Source organism: Globicephala melas, chromosome 20 (genome assembly GCF_963455315.2).
Source record: "Globicephala melas chromosome 20, mGloMel1.2, whole genome shotgun sequence".
NCBI lineage: Eukaryota > Metazoa > Chordata > Mammalia > Artiodactyla > Delphinidae > Globicephala > Globicephala melas.
The window spans coordinates 37,316,313-37,344,085 of record NC_083333.1 but is presented as its reverse complement, the minus strand read 5'-3'; the positions used below and the strand labels follow the sequence as shown (position 1 = coordinate 37,344,085).

Here is a 27,773-nt window from a genome sequence, read left to right as displayed (position 1 = left end):
TTTTTTTCTATTTCCATCCCCTATGCCTGTCATGCCAGTAGGCATGTGAGGTCAATCATACCTTCTCAGCTTCTACAGGTCAGCCTGGCTACCACTGTCCCTACATAATTCTGGGGACTCCAAGGAGGTTCCAGAGACCAAGGGAAGTCCAGTATTATGGTCCTGGCCAGACTGGGATTTCACCCTTGACCTTCTTCTCATCCTTATGCTTCTCCAGACCATAAAGATTTCTCCTACTCGGAACACCTCAGCTGTATCCTTGCCAACCTCGTTAGTCCCAAGGCCTCAAGTCCTTAGATTAGGTGGTTCCAGGAACTCCTGCCTACCTCCTCTCCCCCGGACCCCTGGGCATTTGTCATAGCTGACAGAGCCAGACGCCATGTCATATTCCTTCCACCAGTGGGAATGGGCAATTAACATGTGCAGTGCTGCCCGTTGAAAGCACCTGCCCTCGAGAGTTCTAGAAAATAAACTCTTGCCCAGCTTTATCGATCCTGGAATCTCACATTTTAGTAAAGTTCACTGACTTCCAAGGAGGTGTGAAAAATTGTTCAGGCCCACTCGGAAATCCATTATAAGTGGTTCTGGCATTTACAAAATTTTATTATTTTCCCGACTATGAGAGTAATACATGCTCATTGCAAAGAATTAAGAAAATACAGAAAGGTGCTCATGGAAAGAAGCAAAAGCTCCCAGAATCTTCTCTCTCAAAAATAATCATTATTAGCATTTAACGTGCCGCCCTTTTTTCTTTTCCTGTGCACAACTATTTATAAGATTAGGTGGTACGTTATATACAATTCTGCATCTTGCTCTTTTCATTTTATACTACCAGAGCTTTTCCCTATGTCATTATCTAGTTTTCAGAAACGCCATTTTAATGACTACATGATATTTCATTGTCTGGTTGTATCAGAATTTACGTAGCCAGTTCTCTATTTGCGGGCGTCTAGGCGGTTTCCTATTTTTCGTGATTATAAATGGTGCTGTGGCAAATATTCTCGTCCAGGAAATCTTTATCTGGGTTTCTCATAATGGCCTTAGAAGAAATTCTCCGAAAGGAAATTATGGAGTCCCAGCTCTGCTGTTTGGTACCTCTCTCTTTACAAATGCCCTGGGGAAGTGAGTGACTCCTGTCACCCCCTGAATTGGTGGCCTTTGCTGTTGCCTCTGAGGCCTAGACAGGAGGACCTTTTATTCATGTCGGAGAGAGATGCAAAGGGGGCCCCTGCAGCCTCCCCAGGCTACTTACCTGAACCCACTCCATGCAAAGCAGAGTTCCCCCTGCAGGAACCATTTCATAATTAACTTAGAGGCTAAAGCATATTTAATTAGCCATGAAAACCCTCCCAGCCATCTGCCTCTGTTTTTATTTTGAGGAAAATGGCAGATCTTTTTTTCCTTTGCACTCTCTTTTTGGGGATGGAGCTCATTTCCAGCATCTTGGTTCTTTTTTTTAACGTCTTTATTGGAGTATAATTGCTTTACAATGGTGTGTTACTTTCTGCTTTATCTGAATCAGCTATACATATACATGTATCCCCATATCTCCTCCCTCCCACCCTCCCTATCCCACCCCCTAGGTGGACACAAAACACGGAGCTTATCTCCCTCTGCTATGCGGCTGCTTCCCACTAGCTCTCTAGTTTACATTTGGGAGTGTATATATGTCCATGCCACTCTCTCACTTCGTCCCAGCTTACCCTTCCCCCTCCCCATATCCTCAAGTCCATTCTCTACATCTGCGTCTTTATTCCTGTCCTGCCCCTACGTTCTTCAGAACCATTTTTTTTTTTTTTTTTTAGATTCCATATATATGTGTTAGCATACGGTGTTTGTTTTTCTCTTTCTGACTTACTAAACCCTGTATGACAGACTCTAGGTCCATCCACCTCGCTACAAATAACTCGATTTCGTTTCTTTTTATGGCTGAGTAATATTCTATTGTATATACGTAGCATCTTGGTCCTGTATGGAGCAGAGCCCCTGCTCTGCTGTGGTGCACCAGAGTGGCAGAGCTAGGGGCTTAGCCTGAAGTGGCAGTCAGGGTCAGAGGTCACGCAGGCCTCTGCGTGCAGGAAGGCACTTTAAAGGAAAAGACCAACACCCTCATTTCTCAGGTGAGGAAACGGAGGCCAGGAGAGGCTCAGGGTGAGTCCGAGGACACTGGGTCTGAGGCCCTACTTCTTTGCTCCTTTGTTGTGCCCTCCAGGGAAGGGGTATGGCTTTGCTTTCAGCTGCACTCCAAGGCCAGAGGATTTAAATGGAATCCTAAGGGCTATAATGGCCCACAGTGTCGGAGCACTTTAAAATGTGCAAGTTGCATTCCCAGATCGCATCTTGCTGGACACTTACCCCAGCCCCAGAGCACTCAAGGGAGACTCAGGAGGTCACGTGACTTGCCTGTAGCCACACAGCTTGTGAGTGAGTCTGGAGACTGAGATGGAAACATTAAGTGCTTTGATCTGAATTGCTAATATGTCAAAATGCCTTTCATTTCCATGGTATTCCTTAGAAGGCCCTGACCAGGAGCTCACGGAGGAAGGGTCCAATGGAACGTTAGTCCAGTTACTTCTCGTGACATCACCTCCTCCAGGAAGCCTTCCTGGAGTCACCCCCCTACCCAACTGAGTTGGGAGAGAGGACTGATTCTCTGCCCCTTTGTCACCTCACATGTACCTCAGTATTACAGCTTAAAGCTCTCAACTTCCTATTGTCCCCAGTTCTAGCAAAGAGCCTGGCTTACACTAATACATCAATAAATGAAATTGAATTCAATGAGACTGAAAGTGGACATAGGAGTGATTGCTTCAGTAGTTTCCCCTCCTCCTTCCCCTTCACTTTGGCAGGGGGTCATCTGTGATCCTTCTGGGGGGTGAGCATCATGTATGCATGGGGATGGTCCCTGAGGGCTGCCATATGGACCCACTCATGCTGCCAGGCTGGCCGTGTGCCCCAGATCCTGGAACTGTCAGCAGAGATGGGGATCTAGTCCACAGACTCCAGCCAGGTAGGGGGTACTGGGGACATCCACCACCAGGTAGACTTGTGCTTTTTGGGCAAATCATTTCCATCCTCTGAGACTCGTTTTCTCCTTTATCAGGCGAGGCAATTAGCCTGGACCCTTTCATCCCCGATGTTCCATGTCCTGTGACTCTATTTATCATGACCCCTGGGAGAGTCCAGGAGTGACAGGATGAGGGCCAGGACAGAAAGATGGAGAAGTCAATTCCAGCAAGAGGTCGAACGGAGCGCTGGACCCGATAACCTAGCAAAAAAGGCATCCTGCATATCAAAGTTCTGAGCCAAAGAGGAAAGTGCAAACCTTCGAAGAGTTCCTGGATCTAGTTCAATGTTCCTGCCAGGCTGAAAATCTCTCTCCTTTTTTTTTTTTCCTGTGGTACGCGGGCCCCTCACTGCTGTGGCCTCTCCGGTTGCGGAGCACAGGCTCCGGACGCGCAGGCCCAGCGGCCATGGCTCACAGGCCCAGCCGCTCCGTGGCACGTGGGATCCTCCCGGACCGGGGCACGAGCCCGCGTCCCCTGCATCAGCAGGCGGACTCTCAACCACTGCGCCACCAGGGAAGCCCCTCTCTCCTTTTAAGATGTAAAAGATTTGCTCCCTGAGACTATCTTCAATCATATTCTATCCCTCTCCAGCCACTACAGGCAACACTGAAGAAGGGGGAGTCTGTGGTGATGAATTAGGAATCCGTAGATATTCCTCCAGAGCTGCCTGTTAAACTCAAAGCACGTTTTGGCTCCGATAAAATCAGATCAACCAAGAAAATCCCTCAGTGGCAGCGCACTGGGGCACCCCCAACCCAGAGCCTCACTGCTGTCTCCCCAGCGTTACGCGCCTCGGTGCCTCCACACCCCCTGGGCCTGGGCCAGCTCGTCGCTGAAATACAGCGAAAGGACAGTGGAGAACTTATATTTTTTTCCTCTCAAGGGATGACCCACAGAATAGAAAAATAAATCAATGGAGGAAGATGAAAGTAAAATGCAGCTTCCTTCAGGGAACATTAGGGTGAGAGAAATAGAAAACGTTTCCATCAATTGCTTTTAAAAATCAAGAATGGGGAGCATGTAACTCTAGTCGGTAAATACAACCAGTAATAGAAATACACTTCAGTTATCTACTGTGGTCAGTTATTGAGAGAGGCTAAAGACAGAGGAGGAGAAAGAGGTTCAAGGAATGGGGAAGGGGGAGAGAAGCAGACTCAGAAACAGGTGACTAGAAATAAGAAAAATATTGAAACCCAGAGAGAGGCAGAGAGAGAGAATGCGAGCAACAGATTCAAAGAAACAAAAATGCAGACAAAAAAAGAGAAGCGTGTACACACAATGCACACGCACAGGCACTCAATGTGAAGAGAGACAGAGGTGGAGAAGCCAAAGCAAGAGAGAGAGACACCTAAAGAGAGGTATGAGAGGAGATGGCAAAATGAGCTCATCAAGGAGAACATCTATTTAAAATAAACAGGGCCATCTACAGTTGGTTATTTTTTTTTTAAAAGAGACAAACATTACCAGAATTACTTCTTTTTTTTCAGAATTCCTTTGTAATGTGTTTTCATTCCTATCTAACTTTGAGAAGCACGTACACTCTTTCAACCCCATTTTCCTCACGTGCCACAGCAGGAAACCCCTCGTTCATTGTTCTGGGAAGGAAGACATCAACCTCAGATGGTAGCCTTTTAAGATGATGCCACTGCTATGTTTTCACAGCGGCAGACCCAGGGAGTCTCACCTTTCACTGCAGCTCAACGGCCACATTCAGCTCAATCCTGTACACCCGTTGAAGTAAACCTTGTTTGCTCAGAGATCACTAATTCGGAATCGGGGATGATTCCAGCAGGGCCAGAGCTGCCCGTGCCACTCTGTCAGAGTTTGCTGATCAAATGAGTGAGGGAATAAGATGGCAGCAGATGTGCTGGGTGGAGAGCACCAGGCACTCTGGCCACATTGTGCTCAGCAACAGCTTCCCAAACCTGCCAGCCACTCTGACACCTCGCAGCCAGGAACACCCTCTCCTTCCTCCCTGCCTCTGCCTGGTAAAATCTTCCTATCCATCGCTCATCAGTCAGTTCATATGTACTGAGCATCTCCTCTGCGAATCCGTCTCCAACACCCCTATACTCCCTGGGAGTTAATCGTTCCTTCCTCTGGGTTCTCATTAATAACATCGGTCGTTGCTATGCTGCAGGTTTGGCAAACTCTGTTAGAGCAGACTTTCTCAACCTCGGAACTGTTATTTGGGGCTGGGGGCTGCTTTGCTGTAGGGCTGTCCTGTGCGTTGTAAGATGTTTAACAGCATCCCTCGCCTCTACCCACTAGATGTCAGTAGCCCGACCACGCCAGTTGTCACAACTGAAAATGTCTCCAGTCACTGCCAGATGTCCCCAGGAGGCAAAATTGCACCCAAAGATGCAGTATTAGAATGAGCTGTTTGGTGTGTCAGCCCTCAGAGAGGGTGCATCCTCTGGACCCGCAGTGCTAGAATGGTGCCTGGCGTGGAGAAATCACCTGGATCCCATGGAGGAAGGATCCAGACCCTTGGACTGGGACCCTGGGCAGGCAGACGTTGAACTGGCCAGCTGTGCACATTGGTCATGCTAATCATCGCAATAGGAGCGTATTGGCACTTGAGGTCTGTAACCAAATCCACAGGTCTCTACTGAATGCTAACCTACTATGAGCTGTGGGGGACACATACAAGGAAAATAAAAGCTTCTACATTTAAGGCACATGCAATGATCTAGTTCATCAGAAAAAGCCTGTAGCCACGGGATGCTGAGGTAGGAATATCAGGCAGCTTAGAATGAGGTTCTGAAGCAGTGCGGGTTCCTCTATAAGGGGTTAAGGACTTAGACCAGAGTGGTCTGCTACTCCTGTGGAGGGCGTAGGACACTATGTAGAACTCGACCTGGGCCTTTAAAGATGGGTAGGACTTGGATGAGGGCAGTGGAGTTGGGATAAGTGTGGCGTTGCCTCAGCAGGAAGCATCCACCCCGTGGGGCAGACCTAGCCAGCCTGGCCCAAAAGTTGGTTCTTGATTCAGGGAGGTCAAGTGTCTCCAAGTATGTCCGGAACAGCTTTCATTGGGGTCACCTGGGATACTGGTCACAAATGCAGATTCCTGGTCTGCCAGGCTCAGTGAATCAGTTTCGCTGGGGTGGGCCCAGGACTCTGAATTTTTCACACACACACCCCCAGATGATTCTGATGCTTGGTTGAGTTTGAGACCTACTTCCTTGAGGGGAGGGCCATTGAACAGGCTTAGTAATAACCTTGGTCTTCCATTGTGTGCAGCCTATAGGGTTTACACAGTCTAACAGAGCATATGAGTAAACAGGAAGTAGAGCCAGGCTACCAGGGTTCAAATCCTGGTTCTGTCATTTCTAGCTGTTCAATCTTGGGCAGTTCAATTGAAACTTCTGTGCCTCAATCTTCTCTTCTATAAACTGGAATCAACAATGTCGCTGCCTCGTAAGGTCTTTGTGATTACATACATGTGTATTTGCTTGGCATGGTACCTGGCAGTTAGTAAATGCTCGCGTGGTAACTATTAGTCATCGTCATCATTATTTTAGCATTTGATGCTTGCTAAAGGTTTCAGAGGGCTGAAGCCAGCTTTCTTTAAACTATGGTCTGTCGGGAATTCCCTGGAGGTCCAGTGGTCAGGACTCTGTGTTCTCACTGCCGAGGGTCTGGGTTCAATCCCTGGTCGGGGAGCTAAGATCCCACAAGCCTCTTGGTGCAGCCAGCAACAACAACAAAGTATGGTCTGTTACCCACAGCTCTCCTCTTCTCCCCTACCTTGCTGCTAGTTACTCCCAGATCTGAAGTTACACGGGCCCCTCCCTCCTCCGGTAGAAAGCTGAGCTCTGAGGCTTTCTGATGAGGTGAGAGGCAGCCTTGGGACACAAAAGAGTGTCCTGGTGGGGTCAGGTCCCTCCCAGTTTGCAGTGTGAGAGGAGACACTTCTTGCCTCCCCGGCTCTGGGGTGGATGGACATATTGGAGGCCCAGAACCTCCTCTTGTCATTGCCAGATGGCAGTGTCACTCCTTAGCAACTCTCACCCTGGGGGGTCCCAAGTCAGAGCAGAAAAGAAGGGAGGGCAGCAAACTGCTCCATTGTATGAAGAGCCATGGCCCCAGACTTCCTATTTGTACTAACATGACACGGTGTCTAAGACCTGCACAATGTCCTCCTCTGAGCCTCACAAGAACCCTGAGAGGTGGGTGGGGAGGTCTTGCCCACCCCATTTAAAAAATAATGGCTTTATTGGGCTAAAATTCACAGACTATGCGATTCACCATTTTGAAGTGTACAATCCAATGATTTATATTCTATTCCCAGAGTTGTGCAGCTGTCACTACTGTATAATTTTAGAACATTCCATCACCCACCAAAAAAGCACATTTTCCTCACTCTTAGCCCCCAACCTTCCCCCAGCTCTTGGCAACCACTTATCTACTCTCTGTCTCTATGGATTTGCGTACTCTGGACATTTCATGTAAAGAGATTCATATAATATGTGATCTTTTGTGTCTGGCTTCTTTCACTTAGCATAATGTTTTCAAGGCTCGTCCATGTTGTAGCATGTAGGGAATTCCCTGGCGGTCCAGCGGTTAGGATTCCATACTTCCGCTGCAGGGGGCATGGGTTTGATCCCTGGTGGGGGAATTAAGATCCCACAAGCCTCGCGGTGCGGCCAAAAAAAAAAAAACAAAAACCCAAACATATTGTAGTGTGTATTAGTACTTCATTCCTTTTTCTGGCTAAATAATATTCCATTATATGGGTATACCACATTTTGTTTATTTATCAGTTGATGGACATTTGAATTGTTTCCATGTTTTTGGCTATTATGAATAACACTGCTAATAAGCATTTGTGTACAAGTTTTTGTGTGATCATATGTTTTTATTTCTTTGGGTAGAGCCCTGGGAATACAACTGCTGGGTCATATGGTAACTCTGTGTTTAAACTTTTGAGCGATGGCCAGATGGTTTTCCAAAGTGGCTGCACCATTTCCCATTCAATGTGTATAGGGTTCCAGTTTCTCCATATTCTCACCAACATGTGTTATTACCTGTCTTTTTGATTATAGCCATCCTAGTGGGTGTAAATAGGCATCTCAGTGTAGACTGATCCCACTTTATAGATAAAGAAATCAAGGCTCAAAGAGGTGACGCAACTTGTCCAAGTACACTCAGACAGACAGAGGTGAAGCCAAAATTCAAACCAGACATGTCTCACTTCCAAATCCACATGTTTTTCTATTACATCAGGCAGCCCTCCAACTGGACAACTTTGTCTGGGCCTGGCCCAGTCCCTAAGTCCAAGTGGTTCTTGGGATTCACACCTGTCACGGGACAGGGACACTCTGGCCACGAGCTGGTCGTTGTCTGCTCTCCTGGCCAGGCTACCAGCCAATGCTCATTGAACCCCTACTATGGGCCCAGCTCCAGAGATGTAAGTAGAATAAGAAAGGCATAATCCCTGCTTTCAAAACGGACGAATTCCTCAAGATGCTACGTCAAATAAAAGATGGATTTTTTAGCTTCTAGATTTACAATGTGCCAGCAAAGGGCAAAAAGGTGGCCTGGACAACAGGCAGGAAAAGAAGAATGGAGAGACCCCTGGCAGGAGGCGTGGAGGATGATGGTCTGAGCCAGCTTAAGGAAGATTTGGTGCCAAGGCTGGGGGCATGGCCAGAAAGGAGACGGCCAAGTTAGAGAGGTAGGTTGGACTGCTTTCCAGGATGGGGTTTCGCATGTAACTGAGGAGTGATTAAGAGGGAGAAATAAAGAAGAGGGTTGGAAGACGGAGGGGAGAAAGAGTGAGGGCTGGTCAGTGTAACAATATCACATACATACCTTCCATTTACTGGGCACTCCAGGGCTAGGTACTCTGTTGAGTGCTTTGCATATCCTACTAGGTAAATGTGAATATTCTTATTTTACAGATGAGGAAACCTAGGCTCAGAGAGGTTAAGTGCTCCAGCTAAGGCCACGCAGCTGGTAAAAATCGTCTGACTTCAAACCCCGTTCTCTTAACCACTGAAACATCTACTGAGTGAATAACTGAGGGATCTGATGGGGGACATGCTGCCAGGGGTACTGGAAATGGCGACCTCGTTCAGCCTCCTTTCTAGAGGGCTGGTAGTTTTGGAAATAGAGGGGTTTCCCTCTATTTAGAGCTGTGGAGCTGAGGGGTTTTCCTGTGATGGTTTCAGCCTGTTTGGGCTTTCACACTTCAGTTTATAGCCTCAGCCACGGAGGTTTGCTTACTTATTTATTCTTTTTACAGGAAAAAAGCCAATGAATTTTCAATAAATTGGGCTTGAGTATTTGACCAGTGACTCAGAAAGGTTTCCAAGTCTTAGGGTGGTTGAGGGGGATAGAACATTCATCCCCATCTATCCCGAAGGAGGTGGTGCTGCGGAGAGTGGGAGGGCCTGGGGGTTCCGTCCGGGGCCGGCACAAGAGGGCTGAAGATCAATCCCACAGGCTCTCTCTGCAGGATCTCCAAGCTCTCTGGGCATCGTGTCTCTCAGGGGACAGCAGCTGGTGAAGGCGCTGCTAGTGGATAAAACATCTAGCTGCACGAGGATGGAGTAGCCCAGGGGCAGCACAATTTTCCTGTAAAGGGCCAGATAACTTTAAGCTTTGCAGGATGTCTGTGGTCTCTGTTACATGTTCCTGTCCTCTTCCTTCCCCTGCCCCTGCCCCCTTTTCTTCTTCTCCTTCTCCTTTTCCCATAACCATTTAAAAATATAAAAACCATTCTTAGCTCATGGGCTTTACAAAAACAGACTGTGGGCCAGATTTGCCTGCAGGCTAGTTTGCCAGCCCCTGGTTGAGATGTATCTCAGAAACTCGCTTGGATGCATTACTTAACTTCTTGGGGTTTCATATAATATATTTATTGAACACCTACTGTGTGCATACCAGAGAATGTTCACATTCATTGTAATGGAAAAAACATGACAATAAATCAAGAAGCTTAGTTCTAGTGGATGTAGGGATGAGGTAGGAGGAACAGCAGTGGACCTGGAGAGAGCAGACCTGGGTACCTGACCTGCTTCAGTTCCCCTGGAGCCTGCAGAACCACATCTGTAAGATATGTTAAAAGTAATGTATTCTTTGAAGGATTAAAGAAGCTCGGGAGGAAAATAACTTTGAAAAGCACTATATAATAGGAGCTATATTTAGACAGTTGGAGAGACACAAACCTATGCATAGTTGATTGACAGTATAAAGACTGTGTAAATCTATGATATCAGAGATGTCACAGGTTAGGAGAGAAAAGAGATTGACTGAGATGCTGTCATATGGGACTTACTATTTTGGGTACTTTCACCTGTGTTAGCTTGTGTGTAATTTAGGCAGTATATCAATTAGGATTGGGTTTGGCTGCTTCCTATAAGAAGCTGAAAATAATAGTGGCCTAAACAGGATAGAAGTATGTCTCTCTCTCTTTTAAAATGCATAGGTAGGCAGTCCAGAACTTGTAGTATAGCCCCATAGTGTCAAGAACCCATACTTCTCCTTTTGCTCCATCATCCTTGCATGTAGCTCCCGTTCCCCAAGGTCATCTCATGGTCCAAAATGGCTGCTAAGCTCCCTACCTTACATCTGCATTCCAGGCATGTTAAAGGATAAAGGAACAAAGAAGAACAGGGCTAAAGGACACACACCGGCAGACTTTTAAGGAAGTTTCTTAGAAGCTGGCTCTAAATACTGCTGTTTATATCTAATTGGCTATACCTAGCAGCAAAGGAGGCTATGAAAATCAGTCTTTATCCTGAGTGGCCGTGTGCCCAGTTAAAACTAAGAGGTTTTGTTTTTAAATAAGAAGACAGCGGATACTGGCATAGGCAACTAGCTATGGCTACTGTAAGTAGCAAATTCAAAGAAAGGACAGGTATCTAGGTGGCCAGATCAGCGAGGGCTTCATCAGGGGAGCAAGACTGAGCCTGGCCTTGAAGAAACTGATTGTATTTTAAGTGGTAGACATGAGTGGAATGGGCATTCCAGGCAGGGGAAAGAATATAAGCAAAGGGAAATGCACTCTGTGTGGGGGAAGATAGTGCGATATTAGTCTAACCTGGAGCACTCCTCTAGAGGAGGTTTGAGAATTAGTGCTGGAAAAGATAATATAAATAAACAGTAACCAGCGATCCTACCACCCTGGGTGAGGTATGGTCCTTGACCACTCTGTGACTCCCCAGAAGCTCCTCCCCTCGTCACTCACATAGCCTCCTCCTGCCAGGGCCGCCTCCCCGCCCCAGGAGATGGTCCTTGGGGCCTCTTGGGTGCGCCGTCTCAACACAGGTCCTGTCCATCCACCTCCCCCTGCATCCACCTGGTCCTCGGAGAAACTTGGTATCTTTGCCCCACTAAACTCAGCAGGTGGGGATTGTTCCCTGCTCAGTGGTCTCTCTTAATTGACACAGTCTGCTCCAGTAAGTCTCTTGACTTTAGACTTTTTCAGGGGCGAGCTGGGCCCTAGTCTCTATATTTTCTCAGCTCTGGCGGGGAGGGGAGGTCACAGGTCAAGTTTTTCCAAGATATCTTTGATTCCAGGTCCACAGTCGTGTCTGGCCAATGGAGTGCCTTCACTTGGCTTGGGGAGATGGAGACAGGTGGGTCCGTGGTTACCCCAGCTCTCACCATTAGCTGAGGAGTCTAAAAAAACCCACCTCCCTCCCATCACCTCCATCTCTAGCCTTCTCTTCCACATGGGCCGAAATGTATAAGGGGCAAGCGTTGTAGAACCAGCATGGGGCCAGTCTTAACGAGTCCTACCCGGGTGGCTAGGCATCTCCCTTCAGAACGTGTGGGCACTTCACACCTGAAGTCCTCAGCCTTGGGGCCTCAGGCGAGATTCCAAGACAGCAGAGCAAGCCCTCACTGAACATCTTGATTACATTTATTGAGCGCTAACCATGTGTCAGGCACCGTTAGCTCATCACCTATGATGTTATTACAGGTGAAGAAACTGACAGTAGAAGCGAGTGAGGACTGGAATATCCTGGAAAAAAGTCTTGAGAAACAAGGCCAAGAAAGAGAGGTGGGGCCCGACCGCAGAGGCTCAGAAGCTCAGACTTTCTCCTCGGAGCACTTTGGATTTTGAGCAGGTTGTGATGGGGTCTCAGTTGTACTTTTGAAAATTTGGTCTCAAAGCAAAGCGTGGGATGGATTGGAAAGAGAGGGCAGATGTCTTCCCATTAGAATGTGAATACTGGGCCGGGCTGGGGTTTGGGGAGGAGAAAAAGGAGGAGGAGGAAGGAAGGGGAAGGGGAAGAGAGGAAGGAGAGAGGAGAGGGGACCGGGGGGTCAGGAGGCAGAGGAAGGAGAGGCAGGAGGAGGAAGGAGAGAGGATTTGGGTGTTCTGTTTCTTTCTTCATTTGCTCAACAGGAAGCATACAATTCCTGAGCGCCCACCACATGTGAGAGGGGCTCAGATAAGCAATGCAAGGATCATCCGTGGTCCTGGCAGGAGCTCACAAAGTGGAAGTGGACAAACGCAAGGCCCTTGGGGGCTTACATAGAGCCTTCACAAATATAACCTCACTCGATCCCTGCACCTGTACTGTGCAGTAAGCGGGATGTGTATTCTCATACCCATTTCATAGATGAGAAAGCTGAGGCACAAGCAGGTTAACTGGCTCACAGTTGCACAGCTGGGTGGGGGCAGAGCTGGGGCTCAAATTTAATGCTCTTTCTGTTACATCAGGCACATCTGGGTACAGGAAATGTACCCAGAGCTCTGGGGGATGTGGAATTGGGCAGAACGATTAAGGGCTAGGTTCTAGAGTCAGATTGCCTGGCTCCAAAGCCTGACTCCATCTCGAACTAGCTGTGTGAACCCTGGGCACGTTTCTTAACCTCTCTGTGCTTTAGCTCCTTCACCTGTAAAATGGGAAGAATGGTGTCTACCTCGTAGGGCTTCTTGAGCGTCACTCGTGATAGCACACACAAAGTGCTCAGCACAGGCCTGGCCCAGAGTAAGCACTCTTATGTGATTCTACCATTATAGAATCACTATAAAATATAATTATTTTGAGGTGAGTGACACAGGGAAGACAGTCCAGGCAGAAACAACGAGCCAACTCAGGGGGATGTGGCAGAGACCCGGGCCACTGTTAGGACATGTCTTCTATGCCCAGACCCCCTATAATACCGTGTATCTAACCTTTGCTTCCTCTCTTGCATCCTTCTCCCATCCTTCTCTTCCTATCCCTTTCTTTGTCCCATCGATTTTTCCCTTTCTTCCCTGCTGCTCCTTGCTCAGTTCTGCTGGGAGCCCTGAGGGCTAAAGACCTTGCTGACACCTCCGCACCCGCTCCATGTGACTGTGGGCCAGGAGCCAGCCTTCCCAATTGCTTTGACATCTACTGAGGGGCACTCTCCAGAAACATCAGCCGTTCACCAGGTCTGCTAAAGGACATGGCCGAAGCATCTGGTTTTCCTGAGGGGAGAGCCTTCTGCAGGCAAACGTCTCCCTTCCTTCTGCTATTTCTCCTGATCCTCAGCCTATATGATCTCCTTTTTATTAAAAGGAGGAAATGAGAGAGAGGGAGAGGGAAAGGGGAGGGAGAGGTGGAGAGAGAGAGAGAAATATTCTTACCGTCTGCTCTGTGGTTTCACAGAAGGTAATCAGGAAAGAGAGGAGGGTAGGACCGGGCTTTGTGGTTATCACAGCTATTAGCAGGAGCTCATCTGTTCATCAGCCTGTAAAAAGTTCCCAGCGTTGGCCAAGGTAATTACCAGCCTAGGTGGCTGGCCAGGTTGGGGCATGGGGGAGGTGAGACTGTCATTTCCAGTTCACCAGCCTCCATTTGCTTCTTGGTCAAGGGGTTCAAATGAAAAGGTTGATTAAGAATCAGAGGATTTGTTCTTCAGGTTAAGTCACATATACACAGCACAAAGGCCATATCCATACACGATAACTGCTTTTAAAAACCAGTCCAGTTCCACATGTACGTATTGACATACGCACCTCCTCTCCCACCTCCACCTGCCAACCACATCGCCATCTTCTCTGGACCAGGTGTCTGCTAGGCTTTTATCATTACAGAGGCTGAGCAGCAGGTGCGGCATGGGTGCTGCTTTTTTGGTGCTCACTTGGGAAATGCGGCTCATACCCCAATGGCAGCCCACAAATACCTGGGCTCCTTTCATGCTAGCCGCTCACCTGCTGTGTGTCCCTGGGCAAATCACCTCCTTTGTCTCAGGGCAGGTGGGAGTAGATCAGCAGTTCCTAATCATGATGGCCTCTGTGTGTGTGGGGGTAAGGTTGTAACAGAACGTCTTGGACAACTCTTTATGCCTCCTCCTGGGATTCTGATATGTGCCCTCCACCCAGTGTGGTCCAAACCGTTGGTCCAAGTTGTCGGTCCATGTAGTGGATGATGTGAGGTGTCACCCTGATCTCTTCTTCAGGACCAAGGTCTTCATTCCTCTAGCTGTTGGGAGTGCTGGCAGATGCCTGTCAGCTGAGTCCCTCTCCAGGACTTGCCCTCAGCCAAAACAGCCATCTCACTCAAGGTCATGCCACCTTCCTGCTTCCTGGGGGCAGCCGGCATCCAACTCTGAATGTGGGGATGTAAATACCCATCGCTTTTGCCTCAGCACAGGACAACTCAGAAGTGTCATCCCAGCTCCAGAGCTCCCTGTAGAACTGGCTGAGAATTTTGTTGACGCTTCAGCCCAGTTCAACTCCTCTCTCTGCCCAGTCCCACTTTGTTCGCTCTCCTCCCCAGCCCTCACTCCCAGGTGTTGCTGCCAAAAGTACTTTCAATAAGTTTCCTATGTGTAAATTTATTGAAATTTACAAATCTCCATTTCAGAGTCTGTTTCCCAGGTAACCTATTATAAGACAATACAAAAAAATTGAGAATCACCAGATTCGATGCTCACCAGGGCCATCCATTCATCCATTCAGCAAACAAATGCTTGGCTCCTAGGCTAACTCTAGCCCTAGAAGTCTTCCTGAATGAGGAAGTATTCCCAGTGGGCCTTGAAGGGCAGGCAGAATGTGAAAGGAGGAGGAGAGGCAATAAATTTAATGGAATTGGTGTGTGTGTTGTGCTGGTTCTATTTGTTTTATCTCAGCCTGTGGAGCATCCACCACAGTGGAGATGCAGTAAGCACACGGATTTTTGAAATGATCATGGATTACCAAATTTACTAATTCCAGCTTTAGAATGGTAGTATCTGACCTCTACTGGGTGCTGGATTATTGCCCACTGAAAATTCTATCTTTCTTCTGCCATGTGATGTGTCACATTGGCACCCCTTCTTTTTTTTGTTTGTTTTTTTGCGGTATGCGGGCCTCTCACTGTTGTGGCCTCTCCCGTTGCGGAGCACAGGCTCCGGATGCGCAGGCTCAGCGGCCATAGCTCATGGGCCCAGCCACTCCGCGGCATGGGGATCTTCCCGGACTGGGGCACGAACCCGCGTCCCCTGCATCGGCAGGCGGACTCTCAACCACTGCGCCACCAGGGAAGCCCGGCACCCCTTCTTTAAAGTGGTGACCCATCTCCACCCCACAGCTAATATCAAAAAGCCAGAGGAAACTCCCAGCCCCATAGTATTATTTGCAACCTTTGTCTTGAACCTGCCAGCACTTTCCACTTCGAATCTTCTCTGAATTGTCCCTGCAGGCCTCAGCTGCTGGCCCCTTGTCTTGTCCCCTGCCCAGGGCTTTGCCGACTTTAATGACTGAGGTTGCCTTCCCAATCAGGCTTTGACTCTCTCCTTATCTGCATCCCAAATGTGTTCTTCATCCCGTCCGTCTTCTGCCAAGCCAAGGGTCTCCCCAGCTCAGGCCAGCCCAGGCTCTATCCCAGCGTCACCCCAGGTGGCCAGGTGTTCTGTTGGCCTATAACCCCGTGACTACAGACCATGTTGGGCACTATTGAGATGGGTATCTGCAGCTCTTTGGGGTGCTTGGGGACTGTGGCTCTGGCTGGGACACAAAATTCAGGTGGTCTTCTCATTCTAAGCACAGCAAGAAATGTAGTGAAATCCCTTCCTTTCCAGGGTCCTTCTCCCACGTTTTCTTCTCCCACCTGGCATGGTGTGGCTTCTGGCTCCCGGTGCAGTCCCCCCAGGAGAAAGGTGTGTTTGAGGGGAGCTGAGCCCTCAAGGAGGCAGCTGGAGGCTTTGTCTTGAAAGAAATCAAACAGCCTGGGAAAAGGAGGAAGAGAGGAGAGGTTCTGTCCATGGTGCTGAACAACAATCGCAGAAATAATTAGCCGCTGAGCTTCTATTCACGGATTGGCACTCAGCTGTGCACTATGAAGAACCCAAGGGACACAGGGAACCCAGTTCCTGCCATAAACAGTCTTTTAATCAAGCTGGAGACAATAAAACACGCATGTGAGAACACACAGGATTAATCCTAAACAGTCCATATAATGATGGGTCTCAGAAAACTGCACAGGGGGAAGGGCTCTGGCCATCTTGTTAAAGGGATCCCTGAGACAAGCCCTGTTTTAGGAACTATGCCCTTTAAGGGGGGGGAACCCCACTTTATAATGAAATGTTCTTTCTTTAGTCACCATATCATTCCCTAGAGTATTTAAAGCCTAAAGGTCTTGGATATAAAATCAGTTGATCTAATTGCAGCAGTGCAGTTTAAATTTAAGTGCTAATGCTACGTTTGAAATGTAAACATATGATTGGTTTCTTAGTTATGTCTTTAAAAAGGATTGGTAGGCAGGGACTTCCCTGGTGGCGCAGTGGTTAAGAATCCGCCTGCCGGGCTTCCCTGGTGGCGCAGTGGTTGGGACTCCACTTGCCGATGCAGGGAACGTGGGTTCGTGACCCGGTCTGGGAGGATCCCACGTGCTGTGGAGCGGCTGGGCCCGTGGGCCATGGTCGCTGAGCCTGCACGTCCGGAGCTTGTGCTCCGCAACTGGAGAGGCCACAGCAGTGAGAGGCCCGCGTACCGAAAAAAAAAAGAAAAAAGAATCCGCCTGCCAATGCAGGGGACACGGGTTCGATCCCTAGTCTGGGAAGATCCCACATGCCACAGAGCAACTAAGCCCGTGTGCCACAACTACTGAGCCTGTGCTCTAGAGCCCACGAGCCACAACTACTGAGCCCACGTGCCACAACCATTGAAGCCCGCGAGGCTGTAGCCCGGGGTCCACAACAAGAGAAGCCACTGCAATGAGAAGCCCGCTCGCCGCAACTAGAGAAAGCCCACGCGCAGCAACGAAGACCCAATGCAGCCAAATATAAATAAATAAATAAATTTATATAAAAATACAAAAAGGATCGGTGGGCAATTTTTGTCTGGGTGCCCAGCCCCAGACTGCATGGCCATGGTCTCAAGCCCTGCTTGTCATAGTCACGCCCAGCTGTCCCTCTCAGCAGGAGGCTCCAGAAGGTCATTGCTGAGAGAGTGCTGTCCCTCCTCAGTCCCTCCTCTGCCCGCAGCATTCTCAGGACCTGAGCCCATGGCGACAGTGCCCGTCCCCCTTCTCCACCCTCAGCATGTGCCCTCCCTTGCCTTGAACGGAGAGAGGCTGCAACTTGGGACTCCCTCTTTAGCTAGGGACCTCCCTGCCTTCCCCACTCATTTGCAGGAGGGATAGGAGGAGGCAACTTGCCCATGTCTTCATCCAGACTGTATCTTTGTGAAGGTCTACTACTCACAGAGGAAAGGAATTGCTTTAGCTCTATCACTGGAATTGGAAAAGTTGGTATTTCGTCAGACCAAAACACTGATCCCTGACTAACTTGCTGAATGAGGGGCAGGTCGCACGTCTATTGGTCTCAGTTTCTCCTTTAAACTAGAGGAATTGACTGGATGGTTGAGCAGTGTTCCTGCTGGTTCATCCTTGTAGTCTGTGAATCAGAAAATGTTGGCTAGGTCGTTACTCACCTTGGACATGTATGGAACCCGTTCATCGAGCTCACTCCCTGAAGTCTTAACTTCCTGATAGCTAACACTCGGGAAAGTTTCCATCCATGGGCATACTCTTTATTCTCATATGGGACTGTTGCTTTCAATTTTATTTCGTTTCTTACCAGTGGAGCTGGGTTAGATAACACGGACCCTAAAGGAACCCTACACCCGTCTCTTTCCTGAAACCTTAACCAGAGCCAGGCTCACTAGCAAGACCCTTTTTAATTTCTATTAACTCTCAAGAGAAAAGGCAGTGGGTATGACCAGCCCCAAAGCCTCATCACCTTGGAAGGAGAAAATAGAGAAGAAAGAATAGATCTTCACCCCTCCAGACAAAGGTTTCACTCTCAAGGCTTCAGGAAGGGACTAAGTAATGCCAAGAGGAGGCTTGTGCAGGTGGGAAAGTGGGATAAGACATAAACCCTGATTCAGTGTGTGACAAGGATTCCCCAAGAAGGTTTCTTCATAGAAGCTTTCAGAAGAGGCACTGAATCAGGATTTGCAGAGAGATGGGGGTCCTCATACATTGTAAAGACAGAAGCAGTCACTGGCAAGTTGAATGTGTTTGGGGAGCAGGACAGCTGAGTGGGCTCCAGAGGGCTGCAGCAGTGCAGTTTAAATTTAAGTGCTAATGCTACGTTTGAAATGTAAACATATGATTGGTTTCTTAGTTATGTCTTTAAAAAGGATTGAAGAGAGTGTGAGATGTGTCCGGTGAGGTGCAGGACTGTGGGGTGGGCAGACGACCAGGGCCTTGCATGCTGGAATCTAGAGTTGCTCCAATAAGAACGAGAGAGATGTTGGTCCTGATGCCATGTCTCTGTGGGTTGGGTTTTTGTCCTGGGACTCCCAAATTTGGGGAGACTTTAGGGCTCAGACATAAGTTGGTGTGAGTGTGTGAATATGTGTGGAGGAGATCATGGAGATGGAATTCATTTGAGTCATTTTGGTTTGATCCAAATTAGTTTTAATTTGGTCCAGAGTATTAGTTCAATGTTTATTAGTAATTAGCTCCAACTCAGCCCAGGCCCCAGGGACTGGCTGTCAGGCTGTGTAATTGCTTCCCTGCCAGGAAAAAAGAGAATGGGGCTTCAATGTTTGGTAAATACTGGGTTGGGGAAGAGAAATGGAATATTTTTCTCTTCAGTCCATCAGTTTCATTATTCTCAACTGCTGTCCCAGTGGATTCTGCGTCCCCTAGACATCCCTGAAAATTCTGCCACATTTGGTATGGCTAGCGACAGGAGAAGAAATGCTGGGAGGGGAACCTGGGAGAGAGTCTAAGCCCTTCTCAGAGGAAAGTCAGCCATATCTGGATGGGCAGCGGGACTGCACCAGTCATGTAAATCCAGCCATCTCTGACTTACCGCCTCCGGCCCCAGTTTCTACCCTACTTTTCCCCTACTTTCTGCCTTTAGCAGAAATCCATGAGCCTTCCCTTTCGGGGGCTCCAGAGACTTCATTTCCAGGTCTCCCTCTTCCTGCCCAGCAGCATCAACACTGGAGCCAATGCTGAATCTCCCCACTCCCTGCCCCCTCCAGCCCCATATGCACCAGGGGCCAGTCTTGGGAACTGCAGGAAGGGTAGGGAAAGCATGCAGGGTCTGTTGACATGAGTGAGTCACTCTGAGTGGGAGTAGATGACGAAGAGAATATGACTCAGGGAAGGGAATACAGTGTGGGTGAAGGCAAGGGGTTTGCACATTCTTACCTGCTCAAGGAAATATGGAAACTCAGGGGTGTTGGAGTGGGGGTACCCACTGATGGCTTGACATTCTCAGGTCTCTCTTGAGGTCACTCGTGTATATGGCATTGTCTTCCTGATCTTGTCCCATCTGCATTCTTTGGTGCTTCCCTGTGTATTTTGTCTTCATCTCTTTAGTCCTTCTTAGTCAGTGAGGTTGGTGAACAGAAGTTTCAGGGAATCTGTAGCCAATGACCCCCAAGCTACTGAACTGGGTGCACATCCATCAGAAGAAGAGGGAGCTAGTGGCCAGTGTCCTGGCCTGAGTTTTGGAGCAGAGTCTGCCATGGAAAAATACTCTTAAGGGTCTGTCTTAGTCACTGGACATAGCAATAGCCTGTCTGGGACTCTCTTTTTGGAAAATAGGGCTAGGAATATTATCTTGGCTACAATAAGATGTTGCCTTCCTTCTGTGGCCAGCACCTTGAAAGGAGAAGCAGGACAAAATAAACTGAAGAGGCCAAACTATACAAGGAAAAAGAGCAGGGGGTATTGCTACAAGCCACGCAGGACTGGCAATCACCTGCCTCAGGGCCTTTGCACATGCCATTCCCTTCAAATGGAAGGCTCCCTTCCCACCCCCAATATATCTGGGTGGCCAATTCCCTTACCTCTTTTAAATATTTGTTCATATTTCACCTTCTCAGTAAGGCTTCACTGATCACACTATTTTAAAATGTCACCCCACACCCAGCATTTTCTATCCTCCTTTTCTACTTTATTTTTTCCCCATTATTACTTATCACCATCTAACATGCTGTATCTTAGACTTATTTCTTATGTTTATTGGATACCTCCTTCCACTAGAATGCAGGGTTCACAAGGGTAGGGATTTTTGTCGGTTTTAGTCATGGCAGTATCTCCTGTATCTAGAAAAGCACCTGGCATGAAGGAAGTGCTCTATAAATCTTAGTTGAATTAGTGAATTAACAAAGACAATTCTGAGTGCTCTTAGGACAAGTTATATGCCCAGCAGTGAGTTACCCACTGTAGGAGATGAAGTGGACAAGGTCTCAGAATGGGATTTGGGAGAGCTGGGCTTGAGCCCCAGCCCTGTTCCCCCCCAGCAGTAAAGAGAAGATAAGGCAGCTCCCCGCATCCTCCCAAGTAGCTGTGAAACTCAGGCCCTGCGATGGAAGTAAAAGCATGTTGCAAATTATAAAGGGCTGCCTCTCATGGCCCCTCTCATTCTGGCGCTACCATTTTGTCTGGGGCTTAGTGATGGTGTCGTCAGGTGAGGATGGTGTAATTAGAGATTTCTTGGGGGAAGTGAGTCTTGAGCTGGGCTCTAAGTGTACAGGGAACAACAGTGGCAAAGGCCAAGGGGAACAGCCATTTGGGGTGGGAGAGCAGCAGGGCCTCTATGGAGATCGTTTCTTTTAAAGTCTTTTTTTTAAAAAAATATTTATTTATTATTTTATTTATTTATTTTGGCTGTGCTGGGTCTTCGTTGTGGCATCTGAACTTCTTAGTTGCGGCATGCGGACTCTTAGTTGTGGCATGCCGACTCTTAGTTGTGGCATGCATGTGGGATCTAGTTCCCCGACCAGGGATCAAGCCCGGACCCCCTGCACTGGGAGCGCGGAGTCTTACCCACTGGACCACTGATGCTAATTCAAGATGCAGGGGACTAGGGTAGCTTCTGCTGGGGCCACAACTTCTAAGGCTGGTTGCCCTGGCTGAGCTGTGTTCTACTTAAGGCATGCTTGTTACCAGGAGCTGTAACTCACTGACTGCCTGGGTGTGTTGCTGCTTGGCAAAGAAAACAGGCAACCTCAGGGCAGCAGAGATGGGCCTCAGAGGCTGAGCTGGAAGGTCTGAGACTCCAGCCCTTCTCCTGGGGCCCAGCAGACTATTCACTTTGCACAGAGCTATTTTAACTGCCCCTGCCTTCTCCCTACGTTACAGCTTTTTGGTTGCAGTCCCCATTCCTGACCATAGTTTCTGTGTGTCTCAGTGATGTTCTCAAGAGAGCGCATTTCTGGTGCCCTTGAATCAGACCACGGATGAAGCAGTCACTCGTCCACCACTCATCCAAGCCCCTGTGGCCTGGAGGGGGGCGAAGTCACATGGCACATGGCTGGCGGGCGTATGGCTTCCCCTTTCATGTCAGGGGGCGGGGAGAATTGATTTAGAAAGGCAGTCGGGCAGAGAAGGCCAAGTGGCTGGGGCTGAGTACAAGTCCTCAATACCACTTTGCAGGCAGGGCTCCCAGGGTAGATCCTGGGAAAAGGAAACAGGGCCCTTCCCAGAGTGACCCTGCCTGAACTTTAAGCTTTACCTTCATTGTCGCTTTACTCACTCACGAACCCTCAATGTCTACCTCTGCCCTGCCCACTTCTGCCCATGCCGTCTCCCCGCCGGGCTCTTCTCCACTGATTGAAATCCACCCGTCCTTCAAAGCTCAGTTCTGCCCCATCTCCTGCCAGAATACTTCCTTAGTCTCTCCGTTCCCTTGATCCCACCCCTCCTCTCCTTCTCTCTTACGGCTCTTCAAGAATGATGAAGCAGAAGAGGAATTGGATAGGAATTTGGGTCCTAACTTGCTGTGTGATTTTGTCCAAACATTTTACCTTGTCTGGGTTTCTTCACTCAACTGGGGAGGTTGAACCAGATGAATGACTTTCAGTCTATCTTTTTCCACCCACGAGTGCACATGCTTGCCTCTCCCTCTGGCTACTCCAGGACTACTCCAGGGGCTGTAGTAACACAAACCCTTATCCCCCTCTCCAAAAAGCTCATCAGAACGATGACCAAAAATGGCATTGCAGGGATACCCTCGCCTCTGTCCTAACTTACATCACAACATTCAAAGCTTTTGCACCTGATATTTAGGAATGATTTACTGAGCACCTGGGTCACTGTCTTGAGAAACTCCAGGCTTCCCAGGTCTCTCCACTCAGGGGCTAAGATGCTCTGATTCTGGCTTTCTGGGTGTGCCCAAGCACTGGTCTACTCAGGGAGAAGCAAAGCTGGGCCAGAGCCTGGTGTCCAGTGTGCATGCCCTTCACTGCCAGGGACCCCATTGCCAACCCATTTCCCCCATTGCCACCTCCCCCTGCCTGAACCCCAGACTATGGCCAATGGCAGGGAAAGTGGGTCAAATGCCCAGATTCCTCCTCTGGGCTCGAGCAGATCCAGCTCAACGTGCTCCCCAGCCCTGCTCCCTGGGGCTCTGAGCTGCCTTTTTCCATATCTCCACGTCCCTTTCTCTGGTCTCCAGTGAATACTGCCATACAGGGAGACTGATTTACCATGCCTTGCAAAAGTTGAGAGATGCTAATAGACCCCCTGCGGATGACAGGATGGGGCAAAGGCTGGCATGGAGAAGGCAGACTGCACAGAGGCTCCCACCCTGGCACTGAGCACTGCGGGCTGCGCTGGCTCCCACACTTCAGAGACACCCTCATCAAGGTCATTCCTACCTCTGGGTGAACAAGCCAGGCTCAAGGGCACTGCTGGCTTGCGCTGCGGGGGCCTCTAGGCAGCACAGAGGGCCTCCCTGGCGAACCCAGGTTGGAAATTTTTCCTGCTCTAGGCACAGTCCAGCACTGATTTCAGAGCCTGCATGTGGTGCTTGCTGGTGCAGGGTGCTCTGCTCTGATGGAACTTAAAGCCCCAGGAAGGAGGAAGAAAAGTACACTTACTAGGACCTGGGGGGTAATGGTGACTCCTTCAGGCATCATCTCATTCGTTCCTCACTTCCCTACAGCCCTGAGCTGCAGGCAGCACTATTCTATATATTTACAGGGACATTGCCTACAACCCAGAGACACCAAGCAGCTGGCCCAGGGTAACACAGCTGGCCAGAGGCAGTGCAGGAATTCTGCCAGGCCCATTGCCCAAACCAGGGTGAGAAAAGCCAGGAACTGGAACCCCGTTTAGGGTGGACAGAACGGGGCATGTTTCTTCCTTCCCTTGCCCTGGGTGGGGGTGAAGAGCCTCTTCCTGCACCAGCTCCCACTTGCCTCTCTTGAGACCCCAGCCAGGGCAATATCTTTTCTGTTCAAGAAGGAAGAGAATCCTCATCTTCTGAAGGCAGAAATCAATAATTTACGAACTACGGCTCCAGCCAGAGCAGAGAACAATTTCTTTTAAATGCTTCTTAAAACACAATATTAACAAGTCTTCTAATGGGTGAAAATATTTGAATTAGGGGAAATGAATGTTTTACGAGTTGGCTGGGGAGCAATCCCCGGAGATGGGCAGGAGGCAGGAGACAGTCTTGGATCGGGACTGGCTGAGCTATCCTGGGGCTCCAAGCCTGAAGCCACAACTCAAAGGGCAGAGCAGGTTCAGAATCAGGTGCAGCAAAGGGCCCCAAATGGCCTCCATCCCCGACATTTGTTAGGTGATGGCCACGGGTGTCCAGGTCTAAAACTACTGCAGATTTTAAATTCTGGCTTCTTGGGACCTGCTCCCCTAGAATGGTCCTCCAGACCTTCCCGCCCAGGTGGCTGTAGGCAGAGTCATGCTTTATGGAATACTGTGTTACGTTCAACATATATCACTCTCCCGGCGTCACTGTGCAGCCGAGGATACTGCCCTGCCCTGCTGACTGTGGCTTTGCCGATAGATTGTAGCTCATCCAAGCAGAGGTCTTAAATGTGCTTGCTTGGATGGCTTGGCCTCTTGGGCTCCAGCCCTGCACCCTGAGAAGAGCATGCCTCGTGCAGCCACTGCTCCTTCAACCTGGGTCCCGGGACGAGAGACAGGTGGGGCAAAGCTGAATCCCACCACAGCTGGCCTGCAGACTCGTGAGCTCATTGTAATAAGACACTGAGATCTGGGGGGTGGTTTGTCACAGAATCAGCATCATCACAGAAGAGTGAATACACCTTCCCAGCCCCTCTGCCTCCACCCCCTTGTTGAAGCAGTATCTCCTTGCCCCTTTGTCCAGGCCCCCCATTGTCAGATGCATTCCCCTGGAAGAGTACCCACTTTCCTGCCAGACATGCTCCTACCGAAGAGGGCAAAGCAAGTTCCCCCAACTTTTTCCATTATGAAAGCCCTTTTACATCATCAACCCATGTCTCAGACCCCCAAGGTTCAGCAGTTTTATTCTGGTCACCATCGACTGGGACCAGATTGGGGGGAGGGACACAGTGTTAGAAAAAGCAACTCTGAATTTGTTACCCTTTAAAACTGAGTTGTTTTTCTCCAATGTAGCAGCAGGTTACAGACATTTGAAAATCACAAACAGGAAAGCCGTAGTAGTTATTCTGTCGTCGTTGGATACACTACAGATCTGTGGATTCTTTGCAATCTGAGACTCCGAGGTACCGGGAAAAAACGTGAATTTTACTGTAACATAGACCACTCACCAGCAAGCCCCTTAAACACTCTGGTTTTCAGTTTTCTCTTCTGTAAAATGGTGAGAAGCACACCCGTGCTGTAGGGTTTTCCTAAATATTACGTTTGTGAAAACATTAGTGGCAAAGCACTTGGCGGACATGGGAGGCGCTTGGCTAATCTTCTTTCTGTTCCGTCTTTGCTGCTTATTTAGCCCTGTGACCTCGGGCCAGATTCAGAGCCAGCTGTGGGCCTCAGTTTTCTCATCTGCAGAATGGGGAGCACATACTTATCTCCAAGTATTATTGGGAGGATGATCCAGAGTTCTGAATGTAAACGAACCTGGTGCACAGTAGGCACTAAACTCGTTTTCCTCTTTCTTTCTTCTTTGCCATCCCCACATATCTTTTTTCATGACTGTGTGCAAGTCACACCTTCTCCAAACAGCTTTCCCAAGACCCCCACTCTGCCCCGGAGCCTCCTTTAGGACAAAGCTCTTCTCCAGGAATGCATTCATCACAAGCTAAAGACCCAATAGCTGATGTCAGTAACAGAGAAGTCCTAATCACAAATTGATTTAAGACCCTGTTTACACCCCTTAACCATGATCATGTGTTCCTTTGACCTGCAGTCCTGAACCTTAATTAAAGCAATTAAGCGCTGGGCAGTGAGTGACAGTCTGGATTTCTCAGCCCTCTGCCAATTTCACACTTGCCTCCGCTACCGGAGGCCAGACTGGGTCAGCCCAGCTACACCTGGTGTTCATAACGTGGCCAGGCTCTCACCTAAGTGACTTGATCACTCTTCAAAAGGGAACTGGAAATAGAATCTCACCAGGCAGGGACAAAACAAGGCAAGAGGAGTGTTTTGCTGAAGCAGGGACCACGCGACTTTTTTTTTTTTTTTTTAGCACAGACCTCCTATTTTCACATCAGTAACTGGGCCACAGTGACCTACATCAGCCTCCTAGGGGCTAAGATATGTTCTCCTCTCCCACATGTCCTCACTAATATCCTCTTACCCCGAACTTTGCTCTCTGTTCTGAGGACAGAGGCAGGATATTAATATTACTAATAGTTAGGATTGGCTCCGCATTCATTTGTGCCAGGCATGGCACTGAAATGTAGTTCAAAGTGTGGTGGCTAAGAGCTCCATTTCTGGGCTTGAGTCCCAACTCTGCTGTGTGACCTTGGACAAATTACTTAACCTCTCTGAGTCTCGGTTTTCTCATAAATCAAATGAGGCAGTAATAGCACTGGCATTTAGGGCTGTTGTGGGGGCAAAAGGAAGTAATGCTTATAAAGTGCTCGGTGCAGTGACTGGCACATCAGAAGAGCTCAAGAATTGTCAGATATCATTATACTTTGATGACGAAATGACTTCTCCCAATAACCTATGGACTAGCTGAACTTATACCTCTTTTACACACGAGGAAATGGAGACTCAGGGACGTTAAGTAACCTGCCCAAAGTCACACAGCAAATAAGAGGCGCTGAGCCCAGCTCTGTGTGGCTTCAACCCTTGCTCACAGCCCTGGGAAGCCACTCTGTGTCAACGAAGGAACAAATGCCTCCTGGGTGTCCAAGGTGGGATCCCATCTGAGAGCCCCATCTGGGGAAAAGCAGTCAGGCCGTGAAAAGACTGAGTTCAGAGCCACAGACCTCGGGGTTGACAACAAGCTCCATGCCTCACTGGCTCCGGGCCTTCACAAGTTCTTGGCATTACTCAGCCTCAACTTCCTCCTCTGTACAATGGGTGTGAACGCCTGCCTGTGGTGGTGATCGGTACACGCACGCTGGGGGCAAGGTGGTGCAGCACAGTGCGTGGCACAGAGCGGATGCTCATGAAATGTGAACTCCTCTTTCTGCTCCTCTAAGGGTTTTGGAGTTGAGAGTCCCTGCAGTCACACCTCAGCCAGGCCACCTCCCACCCTGCTGATACATGGTGCTGGTCTTAAGTGAGACTGCAGCCCATCAGTTCCCGGACACTTCTGTGCTGAACGTTCACACAGCACAAGCTCGACTGTGGGTGACGCTCTACCAGCTCTCTGGGTGACCTTGGCGAATTACTACTCTATGTGACTCAGTTTCCCCACCTGTCCCATAAATGGTTTGGCCTAGATTGGGGGCCCAGTCAGCACATCTTGGACGGTGGGCTGCATCGGAATCATCTAGAAAAATATTTTAAAATACAATTTCCTGGCCCCATCCTCTGGAAGATCTGCTTCACTAGGGGGGGAGGGGGCCTGGGAAACTGTATTTTACTTTTTAAAAATTTTATTTATTTACTTTATTTATTGGCTGCATTGGGTCTTCGTTGCTGCACGCAGGCTTTTCTCTCCAGTTGCGGCGAGCAAGGGCTACTCTTCATTGCAGTGCGTGGGCTTCTCATTGCGGTGGCTTCTCTTGCTGTGGAGCACGGGCTCTAGGCGCGCGAGCTTCAGTAGTTGTGGCACACGGTCTCTAGAAAACAGACTCAGTAGTTGTGGCTCGCGGGCTCTAGAGCACAGGCTCAGTAGTTGTGGTGCACGGGCTTAGTTGCTCCGCGGCATGTGGGATCTTCCCAGACCAGGGATCGAACCCGTGTACCCTGCATTGGCAGGCAGATTCTTAACCACTGCGCCACCAGAGAAGTCCCTATTTTTTTACTTTTTATTTTATTTTTTAAAGATGAAAGGGTGTTTTTTTTAATGAAGTATAGCTGATTTACAATGTTGTGTTAGTTTCAGGTGTACAGCAGGTGATTCAGTTATACATACCTATGTATCTTTTTTTTTCAGATTCTTTTCCCTCATAGA

General features: G+C 48.9%; 1 protein-coding gene across 31 annotated transcripts in view; it reads left to right on the top strand.

Moving 5' to 3' along the window:
* Positions 1-27,773, top strand: part of LOC115849110 (ADP-ribosylation factor 2) — a 199,279-nt gene that overhangs the window by 65,698 nt on the left and 105,808 nt on the right. Inside the window, exons 5-6 of one of the 31 annotated variants that reach the window (XR_009560238.1) lie at positions 8,573-8,751; positions 12,007-12,119. The exons of 29 other annotated variants lie outside the window; for them this stretch is intronic. Coding sequence is in view for 1 of the 2 variants with exons in the window: in XM_030850067.2 (XP_030705927.1) it covers positions 12,007-12,150 (144 nt within the window). In the remaining variant the exon portion in view is untranslated. Of the gene's footprint in view, positions 1-8,572; positions 8,752-12,006; positions 12,155-13,311; positions 15,250-27,773 lie in introns of those variants that run through there. One more of the 31 variants, XM_030850067.2, reaches the window with a different exon arrangement.